The sequence below is a fragment of the Sinocyclocheilus rhinocerous genome, unplaced genomic scaffold, assembly GCF_001515625.1.
Source record: "Sinocyclocheilus rhinocerous isolate Xijiao unplaced genomic scaffold, SAMN03320098_v1.1 scaffold2279, whole genome shotgun sequence".
In the NCBI taxonomy this organism is placed as follows: Eukaryota; Metazoa; Chordata; class Actinopteri; order Cypriniformes; family Cyprinidae; genus Sinocyclocheilus; species Sinocyclocheilus rhinocerous.
The window spans coordinates 420,441-434,011 of NW_015645063.1; the positions used below are offsets into that span (position 1 = coordinate 420,441).

At 36.6% G+C, this 13,571-nt stretch overlaps 1 protein-coding gene across 1 annotated transcript in view; it reads left to right on the top strand.

Annotated features, from left to right (window-relative positions):
* The window catches only part of LOC107705296 (PEX5-related protein-like), a 44,407-nt gene that overhangs the window by 29,051 nt on the left and 1,785 nt on the right, over positions 1–13,571 (top strand). The window contains exons 5-12 of the mRNA XM_016508532.1: positions 1,321–1,450; positions 2,074–2,164; positions 3,372–3,455; positions 7,092–7,211; positions 9,508–9,651; positions 11,536–11,606; positions 11,852–12,070; positions 13,140–13,305. Of these exons, the coding sequence (XP_016364018.1) occupies positions 1,321–1,450; positions 2,074–2,164; positions 3,372–3,455; positions 7,092–7,211; positions 9,508–9,651; positions 11,536–11,606; positions 11,852–12,070; positions 13,140–13,305 (1,025 nt within the window). The remainder of the gene's footprint in view (positions 1–1,320; positions 1,451–2,073; positions 2,165–3,371; positions 3,456–7,091; positions 7,212–9,507; positions 9,652–11,535; positions 11,607–11,851; positions 12,071–13,139; positions 13,306–13,571) is intronic.

Sequence of the window (13,571 nt, forward strand, 5' to 3'; positions counted from 1 at the left end):
GAATCAAAATTACTAAAGATTCTTAGAACACTAATATATTGCCTATGTACCAACGTATAATATACACTCTCGTTTAGATCATCAGAAGACAAATTCAAAGAGACCAAACATGGTATCGGTGGGGTTATATTAACTAGTGATCTATCATAACACACACACAAAACAGTATACAATTCAAAAGACAATATACAAGAACAGTAATGGTATACACAATGTCCTGAGGAGATGCGTGTTCATTCACAGAAAGGTTTTTCTATGAATTAATTAGAGAAGAGTCCATTTTTATTGGTATTGTGTGTCTTTCCTAAGAGTAAATGAATTGTGAGTTGCTCTGCCCGCATTCCTTTGGGCAATAAAACCAGTGATATCAGCATTGGTTGCCATGGAACCAGAGGCCTGTTCTGCCTTTCTGAGGCGTTAAGATGCATTTTGGGGGAAGGGTCCATAGACCCTCATAGTTGGTTTGTTGATTGAGGGGTGTTACAGAGTATTTGTTAAATATAACTAAAAAAATTGTGTGTCTGATTGGTCCAGACGCTACACTGCTATGAGCAAAACGTTAATTCATGAAACCGTCTAACGCATTAGGCAAGTTGTCCCTTATAATCTATAAAAAGGCCTGCATTTATGAAATTGATTTAAGTGTAAAGTTCTTTTAATCATTTTAAGAGATGCTTATGATTAAATTTACAGCTGATTTAATCCAGGCTCTCAGTGTAATTACATTTTTGCCCTTTGTTGTCTATTTGTTTTAATCCCATTGGCCACTTGATCAGTAAGCAGTCTGCACTTTAGCATTCGCATTAGCATATTATTAGATTTAAAGTAGTGGAACTGAATTGGTGGAAATGGTTTAAACACACAGAACTGTGGCTTTCATGACACTGATGCCCCAAGTAGAAATGTATTCATTTTTATTTTATTTTAGTTTTGTTTGTCTCAAGCTTATGCTAGAAATGGTTTCAAATGAAACGCTACACTGGCTTATTTTAATCCTCTGGAAAGCTTTAACAACTTGCACTGTAAAGTTAATTTCCAGTAGATTACGCTTTAAGCTTCTGTAAGCTAAACCATTGCCATGTTTTCCCTGTTGTACTATATTTATCATTCCACGGCCCAACTGCTTTAATCAATTGCGAGCTGCAGGCTAAAGCCTGGTTGAGATAGGCAAGCCTTGAGCTGTAAGCTGTATCCTTATCTGCTGCTGGTTAGCCTTAATCTACCTTTTGCACCAATGTGTTGTTTCATTAAAAGCAGAGTTTGTGACAGCCTGTCAGTTTTATTTCCTGTCACACTCCATACTAACTGTCCTGTCTCCAGTGAGCAGCTTTCCCTTGGAGAAATGGGAGGAGGTGAGCCTTCACCCAGACAGTGCCTTGAATGGAGGGCGGAAGTGGAGATATGAGAGGAAGAGGTGCACCTCCAACCATTCATCTAGTGAGCTTTTGTGGTACGGTCAGGTTTCCACCTCATTGTGCATAAGTTATCATGGTGTCCTAACCAGGCATGATACAGTATGTTTCCATATTTAGTGTTTAATGTAGTCACAGGGTGTGCTTAACTCTTCTGGAGCCATAAAGAGCGACTTTATGCTACTTCGATAACTAATATTGGGGTAAAACAAAAACAAAGCATGTTGAATTTCTACTTTCTATTCCCCAACACCATTAAATTAGATTTAGTAAGCCATTTTAAAAAGAACATTAACACGTAGTTAGGCTAAACACGTTTGGACAGCTGTGTCACTAACATTATTAGAAGAACTGTTCTTGAATACATCATACCATTATTATAAATGGAATTGAACATTTTAAGTCAGTTCTACATATTTTACCATTTTCTCTTCAAATAATCCTGAGTGGCCTCTTTTTTTGTCTTTGACACTCTGATTTTAGTGAGCTTTGGGGGTAAATCTACTTATTGGTTATAAAAGATGAAGAAATAGAATGCATTTTAAGAGTATCAGATGTTAGATTTGAGTTGTTCAATTCAGTTGAATAATTCAGTTGCCTCTGTGTATCATTATCATTATTGCGAGCAGTAAGATCATTCACAGCATCTCATCCTTTTCAGGTCTGCAGACTTTAAAACAGATTTCTCTAACAGGCATAGTGCCCTGGAGCTCAGCATTAGCACGGAGTCAGACCCTGGGCCGGCCCCTCAGGTACATACTAATGATACTTTAATCTCATGTAAAAGACTACAGCAGCATTCCGTATTGATCATCATCTCCCCTCACACTCAGAAAATTGTTCCTGTGTGCACTTAAATGGTACAAACCCTTCCCACTAAGGCCTTCTGGGAACAAAATTGTTCCATTAGAAAAAAAATCAAATACTGGAAGTACTCCAATCCAAATAGTAAGCTGAGGTACCTGAGGAAAGACACATATATCTTTGTATGTAACAGTTACAGAATGCTACCCTAAAAAGCCTTCCATGCAGTGCAGTTAATGGAAAGAGATACATTCGTTTTAAGTACAGGATGTTTTCCTTCATGTACCCTTTTCCTGAGTGTACATCAAAAATATGTTTTTGCCAATTTTTTCTGTATTGATTACTCAATGTGCAAGACATGTTCTATTTATTTCTCAGATACTAGTAAGGATTAAAACATAGCAATACTACATACTAAACCTTTATATTGCCCACAACTTTAATGAAGAACTGAGTACAGGAATAATATACAGTGGCCTGAGAAAATATTGAATATACCAAAAATATATATGTCTAAATGTCACTGCATTAGATAACACAATCTTAATGAACGGACAGCACAAGCATACTTTTGAAAGAAAACATTTTACAGAAAGATGTTTGTAGGTTCTACATGATAAAACAATAGATTAACTGTTCAAAGTTAAGACAAAGCTACTTTGTTTGCGGTATTGCAGGAAATTGGTAGAGTAGTATATTTGAACATTTTTATGTAATATTATTTATTATTTAACTATTGTAATATTTTTTTTTATTTTGGGGCTAAAGTTACCCAACCTTTAATAACTATCCTCTGTAGTTACTCTGCTAGAACATCTGTGTAAACTTGAGAGGAACTGGCATCGCACATCCACTAAAAATCACACTGAATTCAGATAAATTTAAATCCCAATATGGCAATTAAATTTTGTTAGTTCTTGACAAATTATTTATGAAAGATTTTAGCATCTTTTATTTTCAGATTTCTCTTGGTTTGATAGCTTATCGTCTCATTTGCTTAAGTGTTCAGATACTTTTTGGGGCCACTGTATACTAAAAATTAATATTGGCCATAACTTTAAAGTTGCTTATTCAGCATGATCTGAGGACAAAGACGATGATACAAAGCGACTGCTGGTTGACCTTGTCTGCATGTGTGTGGCCATCTGTGTGCAGCGGCAGAGGCCCCAGCTGGGTGGTACTTTACTGGGGAGACAACACTCAGAGGAGGAGTTTGTTCGAGCCAAGGCTGCTGTGGAGGTGAGACAGAGTCCCTAATACACACACATGCTAACACAAGAAAATCACAGCTACTTATTCATTTGAAAAGTTTGTAAAAAGTCTTATCTGCTACCACACAAATCTTCATACCTCAGGGCTGTTTCACAATGTATCTGGCCACCTGGGAATTGCAGTTTCTTGCATTCTGTAAGGTCAGTCTCACCCTGTAAGTTAAGACTGCATAATTGGTGTATTTTTAGCCTAGGAGTGCAGTATCAACACAAATGACATCTCAAAGAGGTTGCTTTGTGATGATGTCAGCTCTTACCTCTCTAGTCTTCCATCCAGTGATGCTTATTGGGCAGTAATATTCATAAGGCATCCATTTTAAAGTGATGTACTCAGTAAAGAAACCAGGCAACTATCTGCTTCCCTTGTATGGAACTACTTTAACTTTTATAGCACACTCCCTAATACGTATGCGTTTATATTTAAATTAGAATTTTAAGGAAGCTTATTTCTACCATGAAACATATTTAACTGAACATGATTCCTATTGTTATATTTACAGTTGAAGTGCACATTTTTCAATGTTTAGTTTTTTTTTTTTTGAAGAAGAAAAAAAGCTTCATTATAAGAATTAAATTCTCTATTAAGAAAAACTGCATTTGGCAAACTTTTTTTTTTTTAAACATTTTTTTAAGCAAAACGGCTTTACTGCGTATTCATATTTGAACAACAAAGTTATGCCTTTATTAGATAGCATAATGAAGTTGAGACAGTAAATAATGGAAGAGGAGAGAGAGGCTCAGGATCCAGAAAGGATTTCATGCTGAACTTGGGTCACCTGAGGCACAGCTGCACCATATATCAGACCGCTGCCCGCAAGGCTGTGTCTCCAACAATACGGGAAAATCCTTTGCAAAAAAAACTAAAACTGGCAATTATAACATAGAAGGGGATACCTTCAGACCCCTATGACTGTCAAAGTCAATAACTCGCTTAATTTTAGAATATTCAAATTTATGAATGAACAGTTTATGGTATTTGTAACAAAAAGAGAAACTTTTTAAAATCTATTAAAAATGTAAAAAGTAAATAAAGATGTGTACATACAATCACAACTATGTATGATGTAAAGAAAATATGTTATGTAAAAAAAGAACTCGGGAAGACAGGGTTTATTTAACACAAATGGTGTGATAACAGAACAGTCTTGAATGATAACATGGTGAAAACACAAGGGTGATACTCAGATGTGCTGACGAGGAGACAGGAGATGGAAGATGAGGCAGACGAGATGGCGAGGACCACACAGACACAGGGAGATCATGCTGGAATAATCAAAAGAACTGGAAGTCTGCAGCGTAGTACACGCATATGAGGCCAGACCGTGAGTGTGAGAGAAGATTAAATAGTGTCCTTGATGAGTGACAGGTGCATATGATTAGTCCGTGGCAGAGTGATGGCGGTGAAGGGTGAACAGGGTGAATCCGGGACAGTTAACCTGTTTGTTGCATTTTATTTCACATAACATTAGAATTTAACCTTTTTACAAAAGTTTTTTAAAACCATATATCACACCAATATGAATACAAATTCTTGGGACTTGTCACATTTGTTTTAAAGGGGTCCTATTATGCTTTTTCACTTTTTCAACTTTAGCTAGTCTGTAATGTTGCTGTTTGAGCATAAAACAGATCTGCAAAGTTACAAAGCTCAAAGTCCACTTCAAAAGGAGATATTTTATTTAACAGAAATCACTTTTCAAAAACTACAACGAACGACTCGTGTGGACTACAATGCATATTTTTCGGGATTTGTGATATCACAAATATCGACGAATGGGACGAGACCTGGTTGAGCTGCACTAGAGAAAGGCAACGAGTGTTATCACTATGTCGGAGACACGCTAGCTTTCCCAAGGCAGACGAACTTAGAGTGGTTACAATCATCCGGGTTTAATTCGCGCTCAAATTGATTTGATATTGCCGCAATATTTACACTGAAGCTCACAGGCGGCTATGGTAAGGGGCATGACATTTCCCGACCAGGACCCCTTTAATAGGACCCCTTTAAATAAGATTTTCCAAAGGATTTTTCTTTACTTTATCAGAGACTCAAATACTTCCTGATTAATTGCTACAAAAGCTGATATCTGGTGCATATTATAACCTAAAGCAAAAATAAACATTTAATAATAAAACAGTTGTTGAAACTATAAAGCTAGTGTGCAGGTTTTCTGTGCTAGTTGGTGATTATTTGAGTACAGATGAATGACTCTGGAGAACCCTTGTGGTGTTGCATCTGCATGGCACTTCTTCGTCATGGTGACAGATCTGCTTGAGGGAACCACAGGCAATCTAGGAAAAGATTGATCATCCATATTCCATTGGGCTGATAACGGAGACATTTATTTATTTGATTTATACCAGTGTATCAATCATGCAAATGGAAAAGATTAGTTTGTATGTGACTGTTTGTTGTATGTGATTGTGTGTGGTGTGCAGGATTTTCTGTGATTAATTGGCCCATCCAGTGGGTACCTTCATCACAGATACAGCACTCTCCGCTCACTTCTCTTTAATGCAAACACTCAGTGAATCGGCTCTAGGTGGACATGTACGTGAATGAAGTTCATAGGGTTATTTGCTGTGTTTGCCTGAAATAAATGTCCTCATTCATGAAAGTGATGCGGATTTTTCCCTTTGTCATGATCAGTAGCCCTTGAGAAAACATAAATGGGCAAAGACTGATTACTGAGTGTGATCTGTGATTACATGCACAAGATTATTCGGTTACACTTTATTTTAAGGTGTCCTTGTTACAGTGTAATTATACATTTAAATACTGAGTAATATTAACTAACTACATGCACTTACTATATGGTTAGGTTTAAGATTAGGTTTAGGGTTACTTGCATGCAATTATGCATAATTAATTGTTATTATTAGTAAGTACATGTAACATGTGTAACAATGTTACCTTAAAATAAAGTGTTACCGAATATTCCGATATTAATGATCTCTCTCTCTCTTCCTCTCTCTGTCTATATATAAATGTGTGTGTGTGTGTGTATAACAATTTTAAGACAAATCTACACACATGCACACCCACACAGTCTGAGAGAGTCATTTAAGATAATACTTTCCTTTAGGGTTCTGCCGTACATGATGGACTATAACCAGAATCTGCCTGGAATTATCATATTTGATCTGACACATAAAACTCTGTATAAAAATACTCATGCATACATTGTGTGGTGCTTCTGCTGAACTCTCACATTGATAAGAACTAGATACTGTATGAAAGCTGAGAGGTCTGTCTGTAGTCTTGCAGATTATATTCTGGTGAATCCATAAAGATGAATATGTTGACCTTTTGACCTTGAATCACTTTGCAGCATTTATAGCTGAAAATCAATATGTCCTCATAAAACTGGAGCACGATTGTGAGTCTGGCTTGTCCTATGTGGAACAATTAAAATCGAGAACACATAGCAATTCAAATGCAATGAAGCCTATCCTTAGTATTCCCTGCTGGAATAAGTTATTGTTAAACCATCATTAAATAGATGCCAAATAACATCTCTCTGTAATGCTCTACAGGGTCACGTTTTATATGTTATTCTAATATTGGCTGTGTCCTAAAGTGCTGTTAAACTGTCTCCCACAGTCAGACACTGAGTTCTGGGATAAAATGCAGGCAGAGTGGGAGGAGCTGGCACGGAGGAACTGGTTGGAGGACGCTGACAGTGAAGGCCTGGTTCCACTCAACTTTTCACCCACTGAGAAGGTATTCTCAACCAATCAGAATGCTCAGCATCAATGGATATTAAGCAGCATGTAGAATCATATAGAATGATTTCTTTAGGATCACTTGACTCTGAATAGTGGAGGAATGGCTGCTGAAAATTCAGCTTTTCCATCATATGAATAAATTACATTTTAAAATATATTAAAATAAAAAAAAAGTCATTTTAAGTAAGTAAGAATTGTCCATGCGCTGCTGAATTATTAGAAAGTAATGCACACCCAATGCGGTAATGTGGCCACAATGCAGAGCACCACAACAAAAGAATCATGTAAAGCCCAGTAAACCATGAGATTATTATTTGTGACATTAGAACAAAATTAGTGCAGTCAAATGATTAATTGCGATTAATCGCATAAAAAATAAAAGTTTTTGTTTGCATAATATATGTGTGTTTTCTGTGTATATTTATTATGTATATATAAATACACACACATACAGTACATATTTTCTCAACCAATCAGAATGCTCAGCATCAATGGTTCTCCACCATGGGCTGGGCCCCCCAATAGCCAATTCCAAGAGGATCTCAGGATGACTTAAAGTATTTCAAATAATGAATGATTCATGTTTTAAAAATAATCTCATTTTAAACATCCCCTGTGGTGGTAAATCACGTTTTTTAATGTTTACATGTCTATATGCCATTTCTTAATATGCTTAAAGACCAACCATGTGCAAATTCATCATTCAACACCATTGCCGAGTATTCTTAAAACTAAGGTGTCCGAAAGATGGTGTCAAAAACGCAAAACCACCCCTGTTTCCTACATCACAAAGATTTAACCAATCCTGTCAACGTGCGAGGCAGGGCTTTTGATATCTGGTCAAAGGTTTTTATAATAAATAGAGCTTTTTAGATGGACGCTGAGACTTTTTAGGTTGGGTAGAATCTGCAATCTCTGACCCAATTCGTTTGCTGGCTTCCATGGCTGCAATATACTGTGTCTTCCGCCAACTGGCAGCCCGGGGTACCAAAATACGATTGAATAAATTGGCGGAATCTAACAGACCACAACAAAAACGGACATTCCGACATGGAACGCACATTTCAAAGTAGAATAACTGGTTGTAGGATTGTTTTTCAGAGAAACGAGTGAGTGAACTTAGCATGTTTCCTAAATATCTGCAAACATATGCTATATTTTTGATTTAGTGTAGTCAAAAAATTACATACAACACCTTTAACCAACAGAAACCACTATATTCATTGTTAACCGATCAAAGGCGCTGTTCCACACCACCGCATGAATGTATTTTAATAATCACTGCCTTCTGTATTGCATTTTCTATGATGGCAGAACTGATACAGTGGTAGATTATCACTTCAAAGGTTATAGACTCCAGATGCTGGATAATGCTGTCTTTCATCTAAAATTCTCTCTTATGTTTCATCATTGTGTGCTTCCAAACAGATAGAGAATGTTCAGATACAGCCAAAAACTATTGTTCTGCCTATGCTACAGCTCTTTTAGTGATACAGCCTCCAGCTGCTAGGGCATTTCTATGCAGTTGTTATGGTGTTTCGGGTGGTTGATGGACAGCGATTCTGCTATTTAGTCGCTAGGGTGTTCTGGGTGGTTGCTAGAAGTTTGTAAGATTATTCCTAAGTGGAGTTGTTTGTAAGATTATTCCTAAGTGCAGTTGTTGAAAAACTCTTACGACCTTATTCTTAATATCCTTTTTTTTTTATAAATAAGAGAATGGCAGGGTTTAGTTGTGTTTTTCTAATTGTGTGGTGGTTCTTGCCAAAAACACACTCAAGGCTGTCTTTTTGTGTTTCTTGAAGATTACTGTAATAATCATGATATTTGTGCACACTATTTTCATTTCAGCTGGCTTGATGGGAGTTGAACACCCTGTGTTCATTTTTTTTTTTATGTGATGTTTAGTATTTTAAATAGTTATTTTTAAAGAGCCTGTGGCAAGATGAAGCGATCTGTTGTTGCATTCATTTGAGTCTTATATTATTTGAGTTTATTGTGTTTATTGTTGTCCTGGATGGTGTGAATGTTGGGCATATGGCTTTGGAGTGGATCATTTGAAGTGTGAGTTCCTGTGCCCTTTTCTTCTCCCCATGCCTCTGATTAGCCCGACTGCGCTTTCCACTGCAATATTAAAGACCTCAGCATGATCTAATTATCAACACACCACCATCTCCCTCTCCAGATTTATGAAATGCTTACAATAAGTCCTGCTCTGAAGTATTCTACTGAAATAATTATATTTACTCTTGATTGGTTTCTTTAAGCTTGTTTTTTGGTCCTGTTGCTTGCAGGGATACTACTTCCATACCAGTAACCCTTTCAAAGACTACACCAATGCCTTTGAACAGGGGCTGCAGAAATGCAGGGATGGGGATCTGAATAGTGCTGTACTACTACTGGAGGTGGCCATCTTACAAGACCCTCAAGACTCAGAGGTGAAAGACTCCAAAAGAAGTACAGCCCATTTATTGAGCATTTATGTGTTTGTGTGTGTGTGTGTTACCTTCCTTACACATTAACTGTTTTCCAAAATTTAGCAAGTGGTCTACATAGCATTTTAGCGTGTGAAGTCTTGAAGGCTCTTCAGTAAAGTACTACTTTACATCAAAGTCAAAATCAAAGGCAGCTTGGCATCTTTTGCTATTAAGAGAGAGAAAAAGTGTGAAAAAACAAAAAACAAAACGATGGTTGACTATTCATCCTTTACAATTAAGGCAATCCCTGCATTACATGCATTACACAGAGCAAAAGGGGAAAAAAAATCCAAGGTGACGATGGTATACATTCAGTATAGATATATATGTGAGTGTGTGTGTATATATATATATATATATATATGGATATAATACTATATGTATAAAACTAGAAGCTTCTCTGCATGTTTGTTTCTGTCCCTAGTGAGAAAAAAATACAAACATGTATTTCAATGTACTTGCATTTAAAAACTGGTATTATACAGAGATCACACAATCCTTATTAATAGTGACATTAAAACACATTTTAGGCATAATATTAAGAAATGTGCATTGTGCAATAAATAAATACTCCAAATAAAGTTTAATTATAATTTATATTCATTAAGTCTTAAGTGATATGTCAGTAAATATGTTAATGGATTTGAAGTATACTTAGTATGAAAGAAATTTATTTTAAATAAATATAAGCATAGGTTTATTTTTTACTAGGGGTGTGAATGTGAGTGTGTGTGTGTATGTCTACTGTATGTATGTGTGTGCTTTTATATGGGAGATAACAGGAGAAAGACAGTATGTACTTCAAGATAATAAAACAATTTTGGGGGAAAACATGTAAATAGTTTGTCATTTTTATCCTATTGTTTAATATATTTATTTGCTTGGTCAGTATCTTTGTGGGTTTTGGTTCAAGGACCTTTGAAATATCTGAAATCATTTGGCGAAGTGATATTAAACTCTAATGTAGTCAAGACCTGCCTGAACCTCCTTTAGCCATGCGTTTCCCTGAACATTCATCAGCAAATCAAAATCAAGCGTTTAACTGCCCTGTAGTATAAATTGTAACAATGTTACACAATATAATTGTTATTACTGTATTTTTATTAAATAATTGCAGCTAGTGAGCAAGAGAGTTCTTTCAAAAACATAACCGATTCCAAACATTTGAATAGTAATATATATAGAAGATTGGGGTGACCAACCGTTGTAAAAGTTTAAGAATTTTATATTTAGAGCATTCCAGATCCGTCCCTTTTGAGGTTCCGTCTGTGAATGCTGCTGTAATCAGTAGACATCAAGGCAGCCCTAGAATCATGCAACAGAATCATGTCCTGTTTTCAACTCCATTTACTCAGAATGTTTTATCACCTCACAAACAAAAAACAGATTAGTAACTGACTTAATATTTTCAGTGCCCAAAGCAAGCATATGTGATTGCCAGCGCAAATCCATTTTCTTCTTCACATCCCCTGCTATATCTCATTATTGCCCAGTCAGCACCATCAAATATTTAATAAAATTTCCCATGCTTTATGAGCCAAGGCGATGCCAGACAGATGGCGTAAACCTCTGGGATGGCTTATGAATATGATCCTGTTTAACTTGAATCAAAACCACATTAAATTCCACTGCCATCGCCCCCAGAGTGACATGCCATTAAATGCACTGGCCAAGCACATAAAGAGAGGGAACAACAATATGTTTTAGAAAACCAGCAGCCCCACTAATTGAACACTATATATCAGCCTATATACTGTATATGTTCAAGTCTTTTTATTTTGATTTTGCTCTAATAATTTTGTGACATTTATTTCAACCAAGAGTGCATTTTTTCCCTCTACAAAGGCTTGGCAGGTTTTGGGTACCACACAAGCAGAGAATGAGAATGAGCAGGCAGCCATTGTTTGTCTTCAGAGGTGAGTAGACAATAATGGGGGTTTTGTGATTTATGCAGAGCTAAAAGTCTTATATTTGCAAACATGTTACATGAAGAGAGCTTTTGCATAATTAGTGGTAACAAATCGAATTGCAAAATCAGTTATTGTTTTCTGAACACTTTTTTGCTTTTTTTGGACAAACAGATACTGTAGTCCCACCCACCCCAAACTCAGCAACTCACTTTATTTTGCCATGTTCTGTCTGTCTGTCTTTGTTCAAATAGATGTTTGGAACTGCACCCAAACAATCTGAAGGCCCTGATGGCCCTGGCAGTGAGCCTGACCAACACGGGACAGCAGCCGGAAGCCTGTGAGGCTCTCCACCGCTGGATCAGATACAACCCCAGATACAGACATCTACTCCAGGACCGCAGCCCTCTAGACGGTTCCCCATTGCCTCGCCGCAGAGGGTCCTCCATATCCCCCATCTCCACTCTCGGATGGTATGATTCACATTCACTCACGTGAATTATTGTCCACATACTGCATATATAAAGCATATGTATGTGGTTTGCTTTTTGAGTTTTAATAAAGGTGGGAGTAGTGTGACATAGTGGATAAAACTACTAACTGAAAGATTGTAAGTTAAAATTAGGAGAAGGTGATATGACCAAAGTCTTATATAACAATTCATTAATTTTTTTGCTAGAAATAAGGCTGTTATGATACCAAATTTTTAGATGGTTAAATTTCACAGTTCTTGTTACCAGTTTCAATAACAGTTTTAATACTGCAGCAAATGTATCAGACTAACTAAACAATCAGTAGTAAAATAAGAACAAAGATACAAATGACAAGCATTATAACAAATGCATACAACAGAACACAGATGTAAATGTAATAAACAGCGCTTTACATTTTTCAGGTATGTCTAGCAGTAGTATTCAAGCGCGATATACTACAGAAATTTAATAATCAATGAAACACTATATAGTTGTCATTGTATGAATTCATTTTTTATCCTTATTAAAGCTATGAAAATTATTCAGTCAAGAGCAATGTGTGATTTTCTCTTCTTTTGTTGTTTGATTAACAGTAATGGCACAGACAGCAGCAGGTACAGTATATTAGGCTGCTGTCACTTTAAGACTTAATGCATGGATACATTGTATTGATAAACATTTCTACCATGTGTTTAGGTTCACTTAACAATATAACATAACCAACTGTGTTTGTGTGAATACTTGCCATTTTGACATGATAATGTGTTCATTTGCCCGTTTAGGAAACCCACTTGTCAGACAGTGTGCAATTGCCAAATTGAGTTCTCTTTTAAGCAAGTCGCACTCTTCATTTTCTCATTCTTGTTTCTGTTGCTCTGACATGTTGATAACTTTAAGCAGTCATGCCTGCACAGATACCGTGATAGAAACTATATAGCAAAATCAATATTGATTGACAATTTATATTATCGCCACGATATATATCCTCATATCACCCAGCCTAGTTTTCACTTTTGTTCAGTGTTTTGCTAATGGTGTTATATATGTGTGTGTGTGTGTGTGTATGCAGCTCTCAGCTGGTGGAGGTGTTGGAGCTCTATCAGGAAGCAGTGCAGCAGAACGCTGAAGGAGTGGACCCTGATCTCCAGACAGGCCTTGGTGTGCTCTTCAACCTCAGCTCAGAGTTTGACAAAGCTGTCGATGCCTTTAATGCTGCACTTTCTGTCCGACCTGAGGTGAGCCAGAAGGTCCTATTTATCACTATTTTAAAAGCTACAGATCTATTAGTTTCACGGGGCTGTCGAAAAGCTCTGTGGGCATTGTAAGCTTGTTAAAAAATGATCACAGCTATCTGTTATGCACATTGATTTAGTAGTTCATGCATACAAACCATTGATTTGGGGGCAGGTTTGTTATAAATTTAAACAGAAATATTTTCAATATCAAAACAGTAATCCTAACCCTAACAGTTAGTATCTTGTGTGGCCATCAGCTGCTTTAC